Source organism: Euleptes europaea, chromosome 11, assembly GCF_029931775.1.
Source record: "Euleptes europaea isolate rEulEur1 chromosome 11, rEulEur1.hap1, whole genome shotgun sequence".
Taxonomy (NCBI): domain Eukaryota; kingdom Metazoa; phylum Chordata; class Lepidosauria; order Squamata; family Sphaerodactylidae; genus Euleptes; species Euleptes europaea.
Genome location: NC_079322.1, coordinates 71,410,175 through 71,432,845, shown reverse-complemented (window position 1 = coordinate 71,432,845; position 22,671 = coordinate 71,410,175). Strand labels below are relative to the sequence as shown.

Below are 22,671 nucleotides of genomic sequence, written 5' to 3'. Positions count from 1 at the left end.
TTTATTGTCCCTGCAGCTTTTAAACTGTACCATGCAAAAATGTTGACACAGCTCTTATATGGTTCCTTTCAGGACCAGCTTCCTTTTGTTTTGTTCCTTTAGAACAGGGGTGGGGAACCTTTTTTCCGTCAAGGGCCATTTGGATATTTATAACATCATTTGCGGGCCATACAAAATTATCAATTTAAAAATTAGCCAACCAAGCCCCAAGCAGGCAGCTGTCCTAGATGACCCTCCCTCCCGCGTGGGCAAACAGGCAGGCATCCAACCAGTGGCACACTCACCCACCTGGTGGCACAGGATGGTCTGTTGCACCAGCTGGGCGCAGCTGTCCAGCCGCAAGCCGGAGTTGCTCATGCTCTGTCTGGGCCAGATTCTACAGCAGGCTCCTGCTACCTCCGCCTGCAGTGATGAAATGAGGACACACTGGCTAAGAACTTGCCCCACCCCCCCGCGAGCATTCTGGCCCTGCCTTCTTTAACCCCTCCATTGTTGCCACTTCTGCCCCCAGCCCTCTTGTACTACAGAGGGAATACGTTTCTCCATGGCCCGGGCCTGACGTTCCCCACTCCTGCTTTAGAATGAACCCAAACAAAAATGTTAAGAGCATTGCTTCAGGTACCTACCTGTGTATCGAACTCTAAGGTGAGGTTGGAGACTAGCCAAATAAGAGTCGAGGCCAGGATTTCTTTATTATCAATCTATACATGGCTTAAATTGAATCTCAGACCCTGTGGACTTTCTCCATTGATCTTAGAGGATAGTTATTTATCAATATTTGAGGATTGGTTCTTGTAGGTTATCCGGGCTGTGTAACCGTGGTCTTGGAATTTTCTTTCCTGACGTTTCGCCAGCAACTGTGGCAGGCATCTTCAGAGTAGTAACACTGAAGGACAGTGTCTCTCAGTGTCAAGGGTGTAGGAAGAGTAATATATAGTCAGAAAGGGGTTGGGTTTGAGCTGAGTATTGTCCTGCAAAAGTATTGTCCTGTAAGTATCAAGATAATGTGCTAATGAAAAAACTCCACAAAAACTCCAACCACCACCCCCGACAGAAAAGAGGAATAATCAAAACATTAAGGGACCGTGCAAGACGGATCTGTGAACCACAGTTTCTCAAGGAAGAAACTAACCATCTAAATCACGCACTGCTAGCAAACGGCTACTCCAAGAATGAAATCAGAAGGGCCATTGAACCAAACAAAAATCAGAAAACTCAAGAAAAACAGTCTCCCATAGGAAGGTATTCTTGCCATTTATTAAAGGAGTCACTGATAGGATGGAGAAACTTTTGAAAAAACATAACCTACAAACAGTGTTTAAACCCACCAAGAAAATACAACAAATGCTACGATCAGCAAAAGACAAAAGAGACCCCCTCACCTCTGCAGGAGTATATCGTATACCTTGCAGCTGTGGAGAAGTTTACATCGGGACCACAAAACGCAGCATACAAACAAGGATAAAAGAACATGAAAGATACTGCAGACTTGGCCAACCTGAGAAATCAGCAGTGGCTGAACAGGGACTGACACAAACAGGACACAGGGTCTTATTCCAAGACACTGAAAGACTGGACAATTCTACCAACTATTTTGTCAGATTGCACAGAGAAGCCATTGAAATTCATAAACATCAGCACAACTTTAACAGAAAAGAGGAGAGTTTAAGAATGAATAAGGCTTGGCTTCCTGCCCTGAAAAACCTCCAGACAAAGACAACATTCAACAATAGCCATACAGATTAGTTTTGGATTACACACATTAACAGATCACTTCAGGATACAATGGTTCCATATTAACATACCATACCCTCATTAGCACATTATCTTGATACTTACAGGACAATACTTTTGCAGGACAATACTCAGCTCAAACCCAACCCCTTTCTGACTATATATTACTCTTCCTACACCCTTGACACTGAGAGACACTGTCCTTCAGTGTTACTACTCTGAAGATGCCTGCCACAGTTGCTGGCGAAACGTCAGGAAAGAAAATTCCAAGACCACGGTTACACAGCCCGGATAACCTACAAGAACCAATGAACTCTGACCGTGAAAGCCTTCGACAATATTTGAGGACTTCAGATTATGACTCAGTGAGACATGTTTTAAAACAAAGAATAAAAGACTGAAAGGCAATTCGATCTAGCCAGAGCACCCTTTTTCAGGGCGCCTGCCAATACCAAGTACATCTCTTGTTCAGCGATGTATCTTACAAAGATAGAAGTAAATACTACTAGGAGAGCATTTACTTTAGCTCACTGTGCGGCCTTGCCAGTATTGGAAGGGAAATTTAAAAGATTCCACATGCGCAAAGGTTCTGTCCCTGTAGTAGTGGAGAACCGGGAAAACTGGAACATGTCCTTCTTAGGTGTAGTTATTATAATGAGGACCGGGCAAAGATCTTAGGCTCTAGTTTGAGAAAGAGTACTGGTTTTTCTGAACCCCATAGAGTTGATATCTTTCTTAAGGATGAATTTCCACAGGTCACAAAGCAGATGGCCAACTTCTGTAAAATAGTATATAATTTCCAGAAACCTAAGCAGAAATGAAAAGGTGTTCATTGCCATCGTGCGTCTGAAATTACTTTGCTTAGCAGTTGTATTCATTTTAAATACTTTAATATTTTGTTCAGTATTTGATTAAAGTGTATCTGTTTTATACTGTTGAAATGGGTATGTAAAGGTAATTTTTAAAACGACGTGTTTGATCAACTGCCGTAATAATAAAAAGATGATAAACATGCTCTTACCTTCTCAGGGAAGGTGCTTGTGTTCCTGGACAGCCACTGTGAAGTGAACGAGCTGTGGCTCCAGCCTTTGCTGACGCCCATCCAGGAATCCCGCAAAACAGTGGTTTGCCCTGTCATCGACATAATCAGCGCAGACACCCTTACCTACAGCTCCTCCCCAGTTGTCCGGGGAGGGTTCAACTGGGGCCTGCACTTCAAATGGGATCTTGTTCCTTTGTCTGAACTGGAAGGTTCCGAGGGAGCCACTTCTCCAATCAAGTAAGTTTTCTGCCTGGGAGCCCTGCCGCCCACCAGGACTTCTGAATGGCCACTGAAGATCTGATTGGCTGTGCAGATTAAAATAACATTGTTTCTGCAGCGGATGCGTCCACAGTGTTGGCTTTACTGTTTTGCAACTCTTCTTTCCCACTGTATGTTTAAAAATTACTTCTCTTGTACCCTGCACTTGGGCTTCCTCTGTGTGTATGTGTGTGGCTCTGCAGTGGCCATTTTGTACTTGGTCCCGCCTCCCGTGGTGAGCATTTTGTGGCTGTGCCTAGTGCCCTTCGCCAGAATTCCAAAGGTGTCTACAGGCTCAAAAAGGTTGGGGAACCCTGCTTTGTAGGCATAGTCAAATTGAAGTGAAAAAGGAAAGGCAACAATGATATGTTTATCAGATTTCCTGATGTGTTTTAAACATCTGTGTCCTACCTTGGGGGAAGCTGCTTAACGTCTAATCAGAAATAGAGCAGTTGACATCTGTACCCTGCTATTAGCTTTGCTAGCAACTGAGGTTTGCCAAACAGGTAACCTTGTTCCACATTTAAACAATAAATTAGCCTTAAACCCCTCCCCAGTATTTATTAGCCTTTAGTTTAACTTATAAATAGTTATAATTATTCTTTATAATATTAGTTAGAGTCAAGTCCTGTAACATCTTAGAAACTAACAATATTTTCAGAGTGTAAGCTTTTGAGAGTCAACGCTTCCTTCGCCTATAAGATGTTCCTGAAAGTCTCACAGTACAACTTTGAAGTGTGTGGTAGAGGAAGGAGAGAATGGGAAAAAGAACAGTCTCGCTCTGAGGAGGGCGCTGCAAATGAGAATCACCCAAGCTGCAAGATACCCTCCAGCCTTTGGGTGGGGATGGCAGAGTAGAAATGTAATGAAATAAATAAATACCTCAGAGCAGAAGGAACCCTCACAGTGAGTATCCAAGGTTCCGTTTGAAAGAAAAGGTAGAGAAAGCAGCTGACGTCAGCCCTTATTTTTAATTTAATTTAGATCCTGCTCTGCGGTTATCTGTTGTATTTTTCCTCCCTTCTGTTGCTTGAGTCCATTCTGTGAACACCCAGACAGTAAAGCGATCCTCTTTACATCTTTCTACTCTTTCCCATACCCTCTCTCTCTCCTTTGATTTTACATGATTTCAAAAAGAATTTTCTTTTTTTGTAGATCACCTACAATGGCAGGAGGCTTGTTTGCTATGGACAGAGAATACTTCAATGAGCTTGGACAATATGATAGCGGCATGGACATCTGGGGAGGTGAAAACCTGGAAATATCATTTCGGGTGTGTATGTCTTTACGTACATGACACTCGCTCTTTCTTACAGTACTGTTGGAATGGCAGCATTTTTTCCTGCACACTGTAGCTGTTCCTAGTTTTGCAGAGCAGTGTGAACTTTGTGTTACTTGAGATCTCTCTGACCATCACAGCTGAGTGTACGAATCTGGCAGCTGGATGACCAGAAGGAGACTGCAGAGTTCAGGTCTGATACCCGACCAAGGTCTGAGAAGGTCAAAGGTTATTCTGGTCAAATGCTGTTATGAGAATAGATTGTAACTGTCTCTAAAACAAACTGGGAGGAAAATAACTGTCTTCACTTTGTATCTTGAGATAAAGTGAAAAATCCTTGGGGGTGTGTGTGCTGAAAATATGATCAAGAAAACATAGTTTAATGAAGAATGCAGAGACATAGAATTCTTGAGACTCTTGTGAAGACGTATGACTTGAACTTACACTTGTCTAGTCCACTGAAAATCCACTTCACCCCAGTGACAGGTTACCTGAGGAAGCTGTAGATCAGGGAGGGCTGAATAGCTGTGGAGAGAGCTAGGCCCCAGCAGCCTGACTATAGCCAGTCTTAAGGGAGTCCACGAAGGGAGCTGCTACATTGAAGTCCAGGGAAGAGGAGATTCCCCTTCCCATGAAACTGCTAGCAGAAAAGGCCTCTGAAGATCGTAAGTTGGAATTAATATGGAATAAGAACAAAGTCATTTCTCCTGTATCCAGTTCTGCATTTTTCTATTGTTATCACAGGTTCAAACTCCTGTTTGCTGACCTTTGGGCCAGTTGGTTTCTAACCTCCCTCACGGTGGTTTTGAGGGTCAAGTAGAGGTGTCAGGAACCATGTACGTTGCTCTGTGCTCCTTGGAGGATGGACACAATTAAGATGTTGGTTCACAACAGAAGGCTTGAGAAATGGATAGACATTATTAGAAAAGAATGAATAAATTAGACTAGCCTTTTCTACATGTATATTTATAGGTGATATTTTCTTTATTTGACTTTCCCTTTGTGTTTCTGGGCAGATCTGGATGTGTGGGGGCAAACTTCTCATTATCCCATGCTCCAGAGTGGGGCACATCTTCCGTAAGCGCCGTCCTTATGGCTCACCAGGTGGACGGGACACCATGGCGCACAATTCCTTACGTCTAGCACATGTGTGGATGGATGACTATAAGGCAAGAAAACCACTGCTATAATAGTAATGAGTACACATTGTTGAGTCCTGACTTGGATGGCCCAGGCCACCCGATCTCATCAGATCTTGGAAGCTAAGCAGGGTCAGCCTTGGTTAGTATTAGGATGGGAGGCCACCAAGGAAGTCCGGGGTTGCTACGCAGAGGCAGCTAATGGCAGTCCACCTCTAAGTGGTGGGAGCTTAAAATGCAAAGTGTACAAATTGTGTTGAAAGGAAAAGATGGAGGTCCATTCTGATTGTTCTTCAAATATGCACCACAGACTAAACTTTCTGTAGGTAAACACCTAGCAGCAGTTAGAGTAAGGTACACTGAATTCTATGCACATTTGCTCAGAAGAAAGTCCCAGTTAGTTTAGTGGGGCTTACTCCAAGATAAGTGTAGTTTGAATTGCAACCATACTCTCAGGTTGGAAATTGCATGTTATGGTAAATGCCTAGGTGTCATCAAAGCTATCTGGAGACTTTGGGGGTGTTAGGTTAGCATGTACAAATGACTTTGCTTTTGTTCATATCTCCAAGGAATCAGTTGCTGTTTCCCATATTGTTTATGAATTCTCAGTGTAATTCTCTCTCCCCCCTCTCTTGAATGTAGGAACAGTATTTTGCCCTCAGGCCAGAACTAAGAAATAGGAACTATGGCAATATTACTGACCGTGTGGAGCTGAGGAAAAAACTGAACTGCAAGTCGTTTAAGTGGTACTTAGACAATATATACCCAGAGATGCAGATTTCTGGACCGAACGCCAAGCCACAGCCTCCAGTCTTTGTTAATCGAGGGCAGAAGCGACCCAAAACACTGCAGCGTGGACGGGTAAGTATGCTGTGCAGCCTGCAGATCAATCCTTCCCCCCCCAAAAAAATGTAATTCTGAACCTTGAGAAGCTTTGTGTGAATTAGAAGAAATGGTGCAACTTAGAAGAAATGACTTCCTTGAAAACTGGTAATTGCACCCTGTAATTCTCTGATCAAAGGTGCTAAAAGAAAGCAGACTTGCGTTGTCTAGTTTATTTCTTGTTCAAGTAAACAGAGCTGTTGTCCTACAAAAGGGTCTTTCACATTTGTAGGCCGCCAGGGTGTCTTGTGAGACCAAAAGTCCTATGGGACTCTTCTGATGAGGGAGGCTTCCGTTCAGGAGGCACGTATAGCAAAATGTTAAACCAGAATTGAACCACTGACATGTCTTTTTCAAGAAAGATCTGTAAGTTGGAGCCAGAAGAAATGTAATATCGTGGATGTATGTGGCTTTTCCGTTGGAAGTGCATATGAAAAGTGTTGAAGCTTTAGCTGCTGAAGATCTCCACATGGCTCGGTGATTTGTGTCCACTCTTGTCTCTAGTCCTTATTTTTGGCACAGGCTGTGCAGGGGAAATTGACATTTCACCTGTGGCTGCAATAATGCAATGACTGGAAGGCAATGTTAAAGAAACAAGGGTTACTATAAATTCTATAGATAGCACGTCATAAGAACCCTGCTGAGTCAGACAAAAAGTGCATCTAGTCAAACATACCATTTCCAATATTGCCGCTTCTTCCCTCTTACCTGGTATTCCATATGAAAATTCTCAGTCTTCTACTGTTAAAGAGCTAGCAGCTAAGGTTAAAATCGAAACAGAACTGCATCTGTGCATGCAGCCCCCATAATACTGCCCAGGGTTTTATCATCTTCCTCTTGTTGGCTCTTTGTATTGCTAGATGCACACAGACAGTACTTTCCAGTGGGATGTTCATTAATAATAGCAAATGGAGTATTTTTTTTTCTTATGCCAGCTTGGTGTCTGAACAATTGTAAAGGAGAATTGGAGCTGAAAGGAGAATTGACTGCTGGGTTGAAGAGGCCGGCGAAACCAAGGCGGAACTAGCTGGAGTGCTGATGACCCTAGAGGAAAGAGTAGATGGGATGGGAGGGCTGAAAAGGCCGGAAGGCTCTGGGTCTAGCATAAGATTTCTGTTGGTACCCAAGCTGAACTGCCTTGCCTTTACCCAGCTGCCATTTTTCTAAATAATGAAGTAGATGGGTAAGAATGGCTATATTCTTGCTAAAGCGGCTTCAAACTAGATTGTTATGGGCTAGAGAGAATCAGGTAAAGAACTTTCTTTTGGTTTGGTTATGTACTATGGATGTTGAGTAATGTTTTAGCTGGAATGTAGGGATGAGATGATGACGTACAGGTCGAGATGGCCTGCTTCTGTTGTTGTTACCCCCAGAGAGATGTGGTGCTGAAATAGAGCCCACTGAATTAAATGGCTTTAAGTGAGCTGTGTTTAGACACTAAGTAACTAAAAGCCTATCAGGGCAATTGTAAGCAGAGTTACTCCATTCTAAGCCCATTGATTTCAGTGGGTTTAGACTGGAGTAACTGCATCAGATTATACTGCAAATAGCTCATAACTGTGCTGATGGTATTCAGTTTGGATCAGGCTGCTGCTATTACTAACATTTATTTATAAAGTGTTTTTCTACCACAGTAGAACTATTGTACACAAATGTAAAAAAAACACAACCCTGTCAAAAAGCACATATAAATCCTATATGTAATACAGTCTCAGAGCACTTGATAAAACCTAAGCATTGAACCTGCTGTTTGAGTTACTGTGGATTGGTTATTGTTTATCATGCTGTCTTCCAAAAGCTGGGAATCAAGCTGGATAATAAAATTGTTGTGGTTTAAATTCTCACTTACTGTGCTGTTTACACTGTGTTGTATTAGCTTCCTTGGGAGTGTATCCACTTAGAGGTTTTTGAAAGGCCACAACCATGTGGGCTGAAAATACAACTCAATGATATTTTTCTCCAAACCAGCACTGACTTCTCCTGTTGTACATTTCCCCCATAAATCCTTAGATAGATAGCTGGTTCTAGGGCTGAAAATGAAAAGCAATATCTGAGAACATTCTAACGTGAAAGTGTGCATCTCTTTTAGCCAATACAAACGATTCCATTACAGCTTCTATTTTGCCTATTTTGCATGGTTCGTAACTGGTGTTCCAAATATTGAAACAGGCAACAGCTTGGTAAAAGCTAATAGAAGGGTGAAGTAGCACCAGTCTGCCTTGGATCCATTAGAGCGTTTCTGGAGATTTCAGCCCATGAGCGGTGACTTTCTTCTCTTCCCCTTCCTGCAGAAACCCCCATTCTCCTACTGAGGCTCCAGCGTCTTGATTTGTGGTTATTTCCTTCCATCATCGGGTAGGCAGGACCAATTCTTTTGACTTCCTGTCTCCCCTTGGTGGGAAATAGCCTGCAAAACCTCAGTTCCGTCCTGCCTCAGAAGGGTATGCAGGTCGTAAGCACAGCTCTGTGCTTGCTCAGCTTAAGTTAGCCTTTCAGGTTTTCTACCGTAGCTTCTTATCGATTTGTGCTTTTTGTCTGTTTGTTTGTAATATCCTACTGTTTGGGTGTTCCCTCCCTCCCTCATTGCCGTCCCTCGTTTCCCTTGTGAGATTGAGTGAATAGGAGCCCCGGGGTTAATCCCGGAGATTCCTATGGCAAACGCCTCAGAGGAGAGGGAGGATGGCCTCCTCTCAGTCTCGGACTACCAGCTGGTCCAGCCTACTCCGAAGAAGTCCGAGACGCCCACTCCCAATGCCCACAATGTTGGTGCCTTAGGGGGTAGGGATTTGGAAGGCTCAGCGCAGAGTGCGGATGATGCGCCTAAAAAAAAAAAAGCACGAAAAGCCGCGGCGGCTCTTTGAAAAGTCGCAACGAGCTTACACGGCGTAAAAAGAAAGCGCTGTCACATAGTGGGGGGGCATGTCGAGAGCCGGGAAAAAGGATCCCGTCTACTCGCTTCATGCCGACGGCGAAGAAGGCACAACTCCCACGGTTTTCCTGACGGCGACTCCGGGCTTTCCATCTGGAATTGGTAATGTTCAGCCACTGGTCCTGGGGGCAGGTGGCCATTTTCCCTCCTCCTTCCCGGCGGGCGGCCATTTTCCCTCCTTCCGACGACAGGAGTACAGGCTTCTACTGCCTTTCCAAAGGGGGGCGCCCATTTTCCCGCCATTTATTTGCCAGTGCCAGCACAACCCCCACAATTTCCTTCAATGACGGGGGGGGGCAATTCTCTCCCTCTGCTCCTAGGGCAGCTGCCCCGGTGCTTACCAGGGAGGAGGCAGATGAGTGGATTAATATAACCTTGCAAAGACAGTGGCAGGCTTTTCATGCATACTTAAAGAGAATTCCCCCTCAGGGACCGGTTGAGTCAGCAACTTCCTCGTCTACCAGATCCCATTCCGTTGAGAGTGGGCAGGTTACAGGCCCTGGGGGAGGTCCTTCTACCAGTTCACAATGGCCTACCAAGGCAGCACTAAAACAATCTACTGATCTTAATATTGCTGGCACTAGCTCCCACACTTCCTCCCTCAATTCTGATGTGTTTGACTCCGTGGACGAGTCAGCCCCTGTGGAGGAGTCACAGAGCCGCCTATTCAGTGGGGAGGATTATCAGGCCCTCCTGGCAAAGGCTATATTAGCTTTGGACCTGAATGAAGAGGCCTCCTCTACAGAGGACTCTAATTCTAAACTGAAACAGGAAGTGCCTGAATGCTTTCCTAGAAAGCAGCCATGTCATAATTCAGTACCATTCCCAGAGTTTTTTCTCAGAGCCATTCAAGAGGAGTGGACCAGTCCTGCGTCCAATAAGCAGACGCCTCAGTCCATCAAAACACTATACACCCTCGCTCCTTTTGAAAGTACCTCTTGTGGATGCACCAGTGGTGGATTTGCAGTCCCCTGGCCTTGCGCCTGAGGACGGCATGGGATCCCTGAGGGATCAATTGGATCGAAAGGCTGAGTCTTTAAGCAAAAGGGCCCACGAGAACGCAGCATTAGCTATACAGGCCAATGCTACTACATCAATATTTGCAGAAGCCTCCTTCCTTTGGGTAAAGAAGCTCATCCAGTTGATTCCTTCAGAACATCATAGAATAGTAGTAGGATTAGAAAGGGTCCAGGACGCCATCACCCTAATAGCTGATGCCTCTCTGGACTCCATGTCCTTTACAGCACGATCCATGGCATCGGTAACCTCCATAAGAAGGACACTGTAGCTCAGAGCCTGGCCAGCGGAATTTAAGGCAAAAACAAACTTAATGGCCTACCCCATTCAGGAAGGGCGCCTGTTTAGAGAGAAATTAGATAAAATATTAGTGGAGACGAAGGATAAAAAGCAGGCCTTGCCTAAACAATTTAAAAAGGAACCACGAGTCCCTGGTTTCCAATCCTTTCGTGCCCCACGAGCAACAAACAGGTATCGTTCTGACTTCAGAAGGGGATTGTGGAACGCTTCACGACCCTTCCGTAGGGGGGGCAAGTTCACCAGACCTCAGAACCAACCGCCCCGGTCGGACAGAGGTGACAAATTCCCAAAGAATAATCCCCAGTGACTCCCATCTGTCTCCAGTGGGGGCAGATTTTCTTTTCTTCAGTGCCAGGTGGACCACCTCACAACCAGACCACTGGGTCTCTCGGATCATATCCAGGGGTTACCTCCTGGAATTCACATCTCTACCAAGAGATCACTTCTTAAGATCTCCCATGCCACACAGGGCAGAGAAACATTCCAGAACATTAAAGGCCATTCAACATCTATTGTCTATTAGGGCCATAGAACAGGTCCCTGCCCTCGAAAGGGGCCTCCATATTTTTTACAGTCCCCAAAAAGAACGGGAACTGGCGAGCCATCCTTAACTTACAATATCTAAACAGGCGGATGGCTCGAAGGCACTTTGTATGGAAACGGTGAAGTCAGTGGTGGATTCACTGCTCCCAGGCACCTTTATGATGGCAGTGGACCTGACAGAGGCGTACCTACACATACCTATACACCCTTCACACAGACGCTTCCTCAGGTTCACCTATGGACAAGACCATTTTCAATTTCGGGCCCTCCCCTTTGGGTTGACATCCAAGACCCTAGTGACAATCATTGCCACTCTCAGACAGGAGGGCGTCCAGGTACACCCGTACCTGGGCGATCTCCTGATCTGTGTTCAATCAGAACACCAGTCCATACATCACACAGCAAGGGTGGTTCACGTTCTTCAGGAACATGGATTCTTATTCAATTTTCTAAAGAGCTCTCTCATACCCTCTCAGTCAATGTTACACCTGGGGGTCAGAATAGATTCCTCTCTCAATGCCCTATCACTGCCCCAGGAACGCGTTCAGAAACTAATCAATGTCTTTTCATCCTTAGCCAGAACAAGGAAAGCCGGGGTCATGTCCCTAGCGAAGTTGCTGGGATTAATGATGGCCTGTATAGCGATCGTTCCCTGGGCCAGATTCCACTCCAGCCTTTGCAGTGGCTGATTTGACCGTACCAGAGGGACATCGCAAAGAAGAGGAACAGATCCATTTCCCTATCCTCAGAGACTCGGAGGAGTCTTCGATGATGGACTGATCGAAGGAACCTGGTCAGGCACACCTTCTATATACACGGGGAGCCCACACAAGTGATCACAGACACCAGTCTGGAGGGTTGGGGAGCCACCTTTGGCCACCAACTCTACCCAGGGACGATGGTCCACAGAGGAGACATCGTTACATATCAATGTCCTGGAACTGAGGGCGGTATGGCTTGCCCTCCGAGCCTTCGCCCCACTCCTCAGGGGGTTGCATGTCCTGATAAGAACGGACAATATAGTAACCAAGGCTTACATAAAGGGGGGGTCCCGATCCTCTGCTCTGCATCGGGAAGCGGTGCAGATTTTTACCTGGGCCCAGTCAAACCTTCAGTTGATTCAGCCAGAACATATCAAGGGAGCTCTGAATGTGCAGGCGGACCATCTAAGCCGCCAGTTGGCAGATGAAGGAGAATGGTACTTAGACCATGCGGCCTTCTCTCAGATTACAACCGTCTTCGGAGCTCCCTTAGTAGACTTGTTCGCCTCCCCAGAAAATTGCAGAGTAGAAAGGGTTTTCTCGAAGGGTTTTACCACCCGGCAGCAGAGGGCATAGACGCCCTTCTGAGTCCTTGGCCCCGGGGACTTCTGTACGCTTTTCCCCCCGCTGTCCATTCTTCCCAAGGTTCTAAGGAAGAATGGGCCGAAGTCATCTTGGTGGCCCCCTGCTGGCCACACTGGCCTTGGTTCGCGGCTCTTCGTCAGATGTCATGCCAGGAACCTTGGGCTATTCCAACCCATTGGCGAACATTGCGCCAGGGCCACTGGTGCATTCAGATCCTCACTGGTTCTCCTTGACCGCTTGGCGCTTGAATGGCAATCTCGCCTAGTTAGGGGCTACTCAAAAGAGGTAGTGATCACCATCTTAGTGGCTTGCAGACCCTCCACTTGACTCATATACAATGCGTCGTGGAAAGCATTTGTCCGATGGGCCAGATGGAAGAAGGTAGACCCACTCCGTCCGGGCATTCAGAGGGTACTGATTTTTTCTTTACAGGAAGGTCTACAGCTTAATCTCTTAGCCTCAACCTTAAGGAGACAGATAGCAGCGATGGCCACAGTTATTCCAGAACTGGATAGGGTACCTATTTCCAGGCACCAGCACGTCATCTCCTTTTTTAAAGGGTGTCTCTCAGACTCAACCACCGGTTATACACCGTTTTCCCTCATGGAACCTCAATTTGGTCCTTAGAGCCCTCACAAAGGCTTCCTTCGAGCCCATATGTACCATAGACATGAAGTTCCTTCAGATGACGGTCCTTTTCCAGATTACAATCACGTCTGCGCGACGGGTTTCCGAAATCAGAGCTCTGTCCATTCGTGAAGGTTTATGTACCTTCTATAAGGACAAAGTGGTTCTGATACCAGACCCTACCTTTACTCGAAAGATAAGTTCTCCCTTTCACAGGTCGCAGGAAATCAACCTACCTTCCTTTTGTCCTAAGCCATCAGGATCAAAGGAACAGGCCTGGCTTACCTTAGATTTACGTAGGGCTCTACATATATACATAGACAGAACCGCTGACATCTGTCAGACTGATTATATGTTTATTGGTATCAGCAATCCCAGTAAGGGCAAAAGGATGTCGGCAGCATCTATTAGTCATACCCTTAGACTCTGCATCATACAGGCATATAAGGCCTAGGGAGTTATAGCACCACAGGGAATAACTGCTCACTCCCTGCGTAGCACGGCCTCATCAGCGGCCTTCGATAGACAGGCCCCGGTTGAAGAAATTTGCAAAGCCGCTACCGGGGCATCTATTTCTACCTTCGTTAAACATTATAGGGTTAACACGTGGGCATCGGCTCAAGCGGCCTTTGGCCGTAGAGTTCTTCAGCACGTGGTGGAATAGGGTGCTCTACCCACCCAGTTGGGAGCTCTTGGAGGTCCCACAAATCAAGACGCTGGAGCCTCAGTAGGAGAATGGAGCATTGTTTACTCACTGTGAATGCTCCTTCTCTCCTGAGGCGAAGGCGTCTTGCCCACCCGGCACAGGTTAGAATTCTTAGTTAAGGTGGAAACGTTAAGTTCAAGGTTCTGGAAAATTTTTCAAGTTAGGTTCCTGAGATGACCGTTTTCAACCAGTTCAGTCCTCCTTGGTCTTATGACTGTGGTTGTTGTCGTCAATTATGTTTACATGTTTTTTATCAAGGAGCTTCATTCCTGTTGATAGCTAGGCAAGACTGTAACTGAGGTTTTGCAGGCTATTTCCCACCGGGGGAGACAGGAAGTCAAAAGAATTGGTCCTGCCTACCCGATGATGGAAGGAAATAACCACAAATCAAGACGCCTTCGCCTCAGGAGAGAAGGAGCATTCACGGTGAGTAAACAATGCTCCAATCCCCCCCATTAACCATTGATGGTTCTACCCTGTACGAATTTATCCAGCCCCCTTTAAAAGCCACCTAAGCTTGTGGCCATCACTGCTTTCTCTGTCAGTGAGGTCCATAAATTACATATTGTGCGATGAAAGTTTTAGTCCATCCTGAATTTGCCCATCCATTTTACTGGGTGCCTGCTAGTTTTAGTATTATGTCCACTTTCTCTACAATGTGCACAATTTTATAAGTCTCTATCTTGTGTTCCCCTTAGTCATTTTTTTTTCTAAACTGAAAAGCTCCAACTCTCTAGCCTGTCCTCACAGGGAAGGTTCTTCTGCATCCTTTCTGCCTCTCCAGTTTCTGTTTTGAGATGAGGCAATCAGATGTTCAGCATTTCAAAATGTACTACAGTACTGCTAGCTTCATTTTCCTGGAGCAAATAATGTGAATATGTGCTGTGTCTTGCATACCTGTTCTGTGGTGAAAGCAGTTTAGAAACAGTTTTTGTAACAATCTTTTTTTTTTTTAAATAAGCTGCTGAGCTTCTGAAACGTGAAACCTGGAGATGCATACATATGTCTTCCCTCCTTCTATAAATTTACTTTCTTGAGCCATTATTATTGAAAAATTGCCTGTTTGTTATGAAAACTGCTTTGTGTTGAGGGATAACTCCCCGAGTGCTCTTCTTCAGCCTGTTATATTCCTGTGAGGTTTGGGCAGGTGAGCCCAACCAAAGCTGACAAAGGTGGTGCAAACAACGGTACTTTGGGCTGTACCCCAGGGTATTATCTGAAATAATGGCACTATCTGTACTACTAATGACAGTGTTTGTGATGTGACTCCAGATGTTCACAGTTTATTGTAGCTTTTCCTTTTCAGTGTGAGCGGTGGGCTCATAAGCTACATTTACCTCTTTTTCGGAAGGTGGTCCAGTTGAAACGTGACTCCCAGACTCCAAAAATGGATTTTAACAGATCATGTTGCAAAGTGCTTGTATGACCTCTGCTGTTTGTACAGAGCAAAGGCATAGTGCAGAGCTCACTGTTGTGTACCTGATGGGAAAACCCGGGGCTGAACAAGACGTTTATCCTAAATGTATGCAATGTAAATTTGAACATTCCAGCTGCATTCAGATGTCACAACAGTTTTAGATTCAACAGGAGGAAGTCTGTGACGGGTAGAAATGCAGCCTTTGTTGCACTCTTGATTTCCCATCTCTCTTGCCTTGTCTGTGGAACTGGGTTGAAAACTCCGATTTAATCAAGTGGCGGTTCACTGTGATGTCCGAATGCTGGCACCCGAACAAACTGGCACTGGTTTACTTCTCGCAACCTGGGATTGTAAACCTCACTCATTATAAAATCCCAGTTTGTAGACAGTAAACAAACTCACGTTTGTTCATGGCAAATAGGAGCTTGATCAAGCTAGAAGCTTTCAGTCAAGCTCTGCACGCAAGGGGAGGCTGGGAAGGGAGTGTGTGAGCACAGCTAAAGTTGTATTTGTTCCAGACACCAACATCTCTCTTTTTAATCTCAGATTGTGATACCTGAATGTTGCCTCTAAAATTGCTCATATTTTCCATCATATAAGTGTGTATGTATATTTTCCCCCTCGCAGCTATATCACCTCCAAACAAAAAAATGTCTGGTTGCCCAAGGTCATCCAAGTCAGAAGGGTGGACCTGTTGTGGTCAAGGAGTGTGACTACAGTGATCAAAATCAGGCAAGTGGCTTGTGGCCAGTGCTTACTTTCCACTTGCTTTGTCTCCTGGCTTTAGTTTCCCATTGTTGCTTAATTTTGCTCAGGCTACTTAAGATCATGACAACACCTGTTCAAACGTGGAAGTAGACTCCACCAGGAGTGCCGCCTGCTGGTCTCTGTATGTTCTGGTCATCCCTATCTTTGTGAGCATAGCAACACAAGGAGGCATCTGCTGTTTAGTGTTCATATTTATTAGATTTCTTTTAGAAAACTACTCCAAAGTGGAGCTCAATCAAATTCTCTAAAACCGTAATTAAGACAAGTATAAAACAGCCAGATGAAGTTGACTAAGAAACCATCACCATAATAATGAACATGTACCTGGAAACCCAAACAGTTATATTCATTCATTAGCTACTTTTACATATATTAGCCACCATTTTTTGGTTCTGCTTCAGGATCAGTTTCTAGAAAGGTTGTTGGTTGTTTCAGCCTCACACCATGGTAGCAGCCTCGGGAGAGTGCTGTGCGTTTGAGAGCCCCAGCAGCTAATCAGCTGGTGAAAAAGCAGGCAGATAGGTAAATCTTCTGTTGTCCCAGAAAGTCTCCTAGTTGGAGCTGCAAAGGTGCATTTTAATCTGGCCAGCTAGAAAATAATTACACCAATGTACTTAGCACATTTTGCTACTGTGAACTTAGAGAAGGCCTGATCCCTCTAAGAACAGGCAAGTGTTTGCTATGTAAGCTACGTCTAGACTTCCTTGTCACTCACAAGAATTAACTTCCATATGGATCTGAGGACACAGTGTGGGACCCCTCCCATCACCCAGCCAAGTAACCATGTGGAGTCCAAGTCAGCAAGCAGGGGCTGACTGATGATCTGGTACTCAGCAGTATCTTCAAGGGGGAAAACATGTATGGCCTTCACACCTCACACAATATGTGTGTTTCACACATTTTTGGTTCACGCCATACATGGTTCACCTGTACATACTCAATTTTATCTTTGGAAGAATCTTCTGAGATACTTCAGGATGAGAGAACCCAACTGGCCCCAAGGTCAGTGAGCTTCCTGGCCATGAAGCAGTTTCAAATTAGGGCCCCCAAGCCTTAGTCCAGCACGCTAATCGCTACACCATACTGGCATATATGATTTTATGTTTATGTACTTGTACCAGAAGAAAAAAATTGCTTGAGAAGCAGTCCTTAAGTACAAGCAAATTCAAGCCTGTGAGGAAGCCTGAGAGTGACAGGGCAGTCCAAAAGTCGCTGCTGCAAAAAGCTCTTTCCTGTAAAATACCCGCAGGCATCAGATTCTTCCTTAAAGACATGAAGGCCTGTCCCTTGCCTCACTGCTGGGTTTCCCTGGTGTGTATCTACCTTATGTTCTTATGTACCTGTACGGCTCTAGATTAGTTGCTGTCACTCTTAAGGGACAGAAATTGGGAATAAATGTTTTAAATGAATAAATAATTTAACATGTTGGCTTCATGTTTTAAAGATATTTTATTTATTGTGTTTTATCTATGTTTGTAAAGTGGCTTAAGCTCTGCAAGGAAGAAAGGCTTCCAATAAATGTTTTAAATGAAATAAATAGGGAACAAAGGCAGAGATTTGTCGTCATCCTCTGTTTGATTTCAGTGAGATGTGAAGGGTGAACGCTTAGCTAGATCAGTGCGCTAATAGTGGAATGCATACCAGATAAATTGGGTTCAAAGTTGGTGGACCTTATATAAGGGGGAGAAGGTTAGTGAAATATGAGTTGTACCTTAATTTCTGCTTATTAGTTGTATCTTTTAAATTGTAGCACATGACTCCTTATTGGATCTGGAAATACTTTTGTAGATGTTGGGGCTTTACTAGTCAATATGTAGAAGACCCAAATCAGGCTATTACAAGAGGCTCTGCTCCTGTCTCAGGGTGGCTGTTTCAACTTTCAGAAATTCCCAAATAGGAAAAAAATTATGAAAACTTTAATCAGTAGAGAAACAGGAAAAGCTAATAGCCAAAAAGTCGCTCCTGTAGGTGCAGGAGGTTTATCATAATGGGGGATCAGCAGGGCTCAAGTGAGTGAGATGGGCCAAGGGGGTGCTTTACCCAGGGGCACAGATCCAGTGGGCATGGCTGGCCCAGGCCGAACCACAATAGGACATAGGGGGGAAAGTAAGCCTGAATTGTAGATCATGCTTGGAAGATATTTATGAGCACATATTTCCTTGTATCTATGACCTATGCTGATATGAGGGTGTCCAGATCATGTGAGATTGGCTGGAGTCGGTAAGAAGCAGTTTAGAGCAGAGGAGGCAACAGTCTGAATCGTAAGTGGCTGGCCAAGCCCAGGCCTTTCAGTAGAACAGAGCGAATGTGTTTGGGCAGTTAAATTTGGACACAGATAACGAAGAGATTTACTTTTATAGATCCAGCACTAAACTTATTCATCGTTCCCATTCCTAGGTGTGGCTTTACAATGAAGATCACGAGCTGATCTTAAACAATCTGTTGTGCTTGGATGTGTCTGAAACTCGCACTTCTGATCCACCGCGCCTTATGAAATGCCATGGATCAGGAGGATCTCAGCAGTGGGTGTTGGGGGTAAGTGTGGTGTGAATAGGGATAGGTGGAGACTGGAGGGGAAGAGAATGATATAAGCTGTTTTGGGTCTCCACTGGGAAGGAAGGCAGGGTATAAGTGAAAAAAATAAGTATATAGTAACTTCAGAGTAAATGCTCGAAGCCCTAGTAAGATCACCTCTTCTTACTATTTTAAAGTGGTTTTACCTCAACTATTCCTGATATTCTTCTCTCTCTAGAAAAACAGTCGGCTCTATCAGGTGTCCGTTGGGCAATGCATGAAGGTTGTCGACCCCCTTAGCATCAAAGGATATGTGACCATGGCCATTTGTGATGGCTCTCTTCCTCAGCAATGGCGTCTTGAAAGCTGAGCGTCGACGGAGGTGTGTTTTCTCACTAGCAGTTATTTGAACTGAGAATTTTGAAAGCTTTCACTCCTACAGCTGCTATTTCCAATAGAGAATATTTTAAAGAAACTATTTTTAATGGCAGTTTGAATAGCCAGCCACGGGCTGTACTGTTCAGATGAAACAAAAGCAGTTGGCAGCTCCATTGCACTCTCTCTACACCAGTAGAAGTGCAATTAAACTAACTGTTTCTTGGAGTTCCCTTGCATATGGAAAAATGCTAAGTAATAATTAAAACTGTAATTTACTTAGTGGGAAATTTAACTAATGATCTTTTCCAATTGTCAAACAGAATGTGACCCTGCCCTGCCCAAATTTGCACAAGTATCATGGTACTACACATGTTCATTTTCTATTTTAATGGCTGAATTATTTTAGCTGATCTGGAACAATAATGTTTTATCTTAAAATCATTTGTATATTTAATTTAGTTTTAAAATTAACATTATATAATTAAAATTATGTTTTTTGCCTTGCAGTATTTAAAATAAAGTTATTGCAGTTTATTTTGGTGCTCTTTGGATATGACATTTTAAAAGAAATGTGGTGTTTTATTTGGTAGCATCATGGTCTGTTGTCCTTAGCCACTAAGCCATGAGGTTTGCAGAAATGGAACTAAAACATTGATGGTGGTGGTGGTGCAAGATGTAAGTAAGCAAATACACTTCTCCCTTAGGACTGAAAGCGTTAATTACGTAACAAATCTCATGTATTCAGCATGCATGGTACAATCAGAAAAAAGTTATGGAAGGATTTCAGTGCTGATGTTCAAAATATTGCTTGAATTTAGAAATGAACCAGTGGGAGACCCACAAGGACTTATGGGGGGCATCTCATTTCCTCCTCTCCCACTATTGCCTTTTTCCCTGGCAGTCCCCATACCCTCTCCCCTGTTCATGCTTCTGTCTCTTCTTCCCAGGTTATCTCCACTTGATAACTTACCTTTACTTCACAGGGGTAGCCGTGTTAGTCTGTCTGCAGTAGTAGAAAATGGCAAGAGTCCAGTAGCACCTTAAAGACTAACAAAAATATTTTCTGGTAGGGTATGACCTTTCGTGAGCCACAGCTCACTTCTTCAGATACAGCTAGAATGTGAATCCATCTGTCTTTAAGTAGAGGAGAGTGAATTCAGACAAGCATTAGTATGTAAATGTTAACAGTATGTAAATGTGAATAGCAGGCGTGATGGGATTAGGTGTGGTATGCAGAAGAGTCTGTGATGTCCAGGGGAGAGATGGGTGTGGAGAAATCAGCATTGGTAATGAGCCATGAATGCAAGGTCTTTATTCAGCCCAGGTAAATGCATTGTCTTTAGTTTGAATATCAACTGTAATTCAGCAGTTTCTCTTTCCAATCTCCCTTTGAAATTCCTTTGTAAGAGAACTGCTACTCTTAAATCTGCAACAGAATGTCCTGGAAGGTTGAAATGTTCTCCCACTGGTTTTTGAATATTGTGGTTTCTGATGTCAGACTTATGTCCATTTAATCTTTGTCTAAGAGACTGACCTGTTTGTCCGATGTAGATTGTGGAAGGGCATTGCTGGCATGTGATGGCATAAATCACATTAGAAGATGAGCAGGAGTATGAACATGAGATAGTATGGCTGACATTGGTGGGTCCACTGGACTCTTGCTGGTGTGCTACTGGACTCTTGCCCTTTTCTATTACCCTTACTTGTCCTCCTGTCTTCACCTTTTGCTCCTTCCCTCCCCTGACAAAGTCTCTCCAAGTTGCATAGGGCCAGGCCAGGGCCAGTTGTATAGGTAGCGAGTCTCCAGTGATCACCACAGGTCCTGTCCCCAGCGAGTCCTCCTTTGATTGGACTTGACAGAAAGGCCGCAGGACCTTTCACAGGGCTGTTTTGGTCTCCAAATGCTCTCTGTCCCTTTGGGTTTTATTTAACAGAAATTAAGGCTTAGAAGGCTCAGTAATATTGTTGTGGTTGTCTGACTACCTTCAAAATGGCCACTGACAGCTTTGTGAGCATTCTTCTCTTAAAGCTACAGACATTGTTTCTATTATTTTGGGGAGTTTTTAATACACAGATGATTTTTATTTATTTTTTAGATTTCAGATTTTTTTGCAAAACTGGGACTTCAGGTTTGTAGCAAAATCTGCCTTATCTGTTCCTAGCTCTGTTTTGTGTCACTATTGTTCATATCCTTTATGGTGCCATTTGGAATTTTACCAAGCTAGGAAACTGCAAGGACTTAAGGGGGTATCTCCTTCCCCCTTCCCAATATTTGTTCCCTTTCCTGAAAGACCTTATAGCCTCTCCCCTTTTCCTGCTTCATTCTCACCCAACAGCCCATATACCTTTATCTACTCCCTTGAGCTCCCACCCCCCGGCCTTTGCCAAGGAAAACTATGACCCAGTTGTGCAGTGCCAACTGTTGGGCTGGGCCCACTTGCTTGATAGGGACCCCACAAGGATTTGCAGGGACATCTTACTTTTCCCTGTATCCCCCTCCACACACTGCTGCCTTTCCTCCTCCTTCTGGCAACCCCATATTAGGGCTGTTGAAAAAAAATTCGGAAAAATTAGGATCCGGCAAAATCCAGCCCGTTTTGATTCGGGAAATGCCCAAGTCCGAACTCCCCCGCTTCGGTTCTATGGAATTCAGCACGAGTTTTGTGTTCAGGAACAAAATTCGGCTGAATAACCCGCCCCCCTTGCCGGGGCTCCCAGGAAAGCGGGCGGGTGGCTCTTTGAACTGCTCCGTGCTGCCATGGCTGGCAGCGCAGAGCAGTTTGAAGACCCCCCCCCCTTCTCGCTCTGGAAGAGGAGGTCATCTGTAAGCTGGGTGTTTCCGTTCCTCTTGCTTCTGGGAGGCAGGAACAAATTTTGACTTCCTGTCCCCTAGGGAAACGCCTCCTCATTTCCAGTTCTTTCCTGCCTCACATCGGGAGAGCAGGCTCTGTCAACAGCTCTCTGCTAATTCCTCCTTAGAAGACTCATTTTCTAATTTCTATCTTCCTCTTTAGAGGTCTAATTTTCTACTTTCTACCTTCTACTCTATACTATTTTTTATCTGTCCTCCTGCTATTTGTGACTAGGCTTTTTAGTCAGGTTTTCCCGCCAAATCAAAATGGCGGACATTTGTCCGGACGCCTTTATTGCGCAGGAGGATTTGGACCCCGGCTTGCTTGTCCCAGCCCCGCAAGTCCTCCAGAAGCCCCCTGGCAGCCACTCCGGTAGCTCTAAGGGGAAGAGCAAGAAGAAGCGGGGAGACGGTTCCCTTAAGAGGAAAGGAGCCGACGCGGCTCAGGCTAAAGGCGCTAAAAGATCTCGCGCGCCTACCGTTCCCCGCTCTCTTGCTGCTGCCCCGCCAACTTTCGCCCGTAGCGAAGGGGTCGGAGACCCCGACAGCTCCAGCAGCGCCGCAAGCCGCAATCACGGAGAACCCTCCAGCCGGTAAGGCGCAGACTCCCTCCTCGGAGGGTAACTCGCTCTCCTCCTTAGCCGCCATAGAAGCGGCAGGACTGCTGTCCCTTAAAGCGGAGCTTTCTGCACTAATTAAGGATGCCTTCGTAGAAGGCATCAGAGCGGTACAGCTCTCTTCCCCGACCTCCTCTATCCGTGACTCCTCTGAACCTTCCATCAACGACCCTGGGGAGGGCCCCAGTTCCCAACCACCCCAAAGGGAGGGAGGAAGCCAGTGGCTTACCAAGGCAGCCCTTAAGGCCCCCCGGCTAAATCAGCCACTGCCACCTTTTCTCCTGCCTCCTCTGACGATGAGGGAGGAAGGCGAGTTCTCATCCG

The 22,671-nt window shown here is 45.1% G+C and overlaps 1 protein-coding gene across 1 annotated transcript in view; it reads left to right on the top strand.

Annotated features, from left to right (window-relative positions):
* Positions 1-18,997, top strand: part of GALNT11 (polypeptide N-acetylgalactosaminyltransferase 11) — a 34,435-nt gene extending 15,438 nt beyond the window's left edge. The window contains exons 5-11 of the mRNA XM_056857655.1: positions 2,764-3,013; positions 4,190-4,307; positions 5,330-5,482; positions 6,095-6,313; positions 15,847-15,951; positions 18,385-18,522; positions 18,740-18,997. Of these exons, the coding sequence (XP_056713633.1) occupies positions 2,764-3,013; positions 4,190-4,307; positions 5,330-5,482; positions 6,095-6,313; positions 15,847-15,951; positions 18,385-18,522; positions 18,740-18,871 (1,115 nt within the window). The 3' untranslated portion in view covers positions 18,872-18,997. The remainder of the gene's footprint in view (positions 1-2,763; positions 3,014-4,189; positions 4,308-5,329; positions 5,483-6,094; positions 6,314-15,846; positions 15,952-18,384; positions 18,523-18,739) is intronic.
* The last annotated feature ends 3,674 nt before the right edge of the window (positions 18,998-22,671 follow it).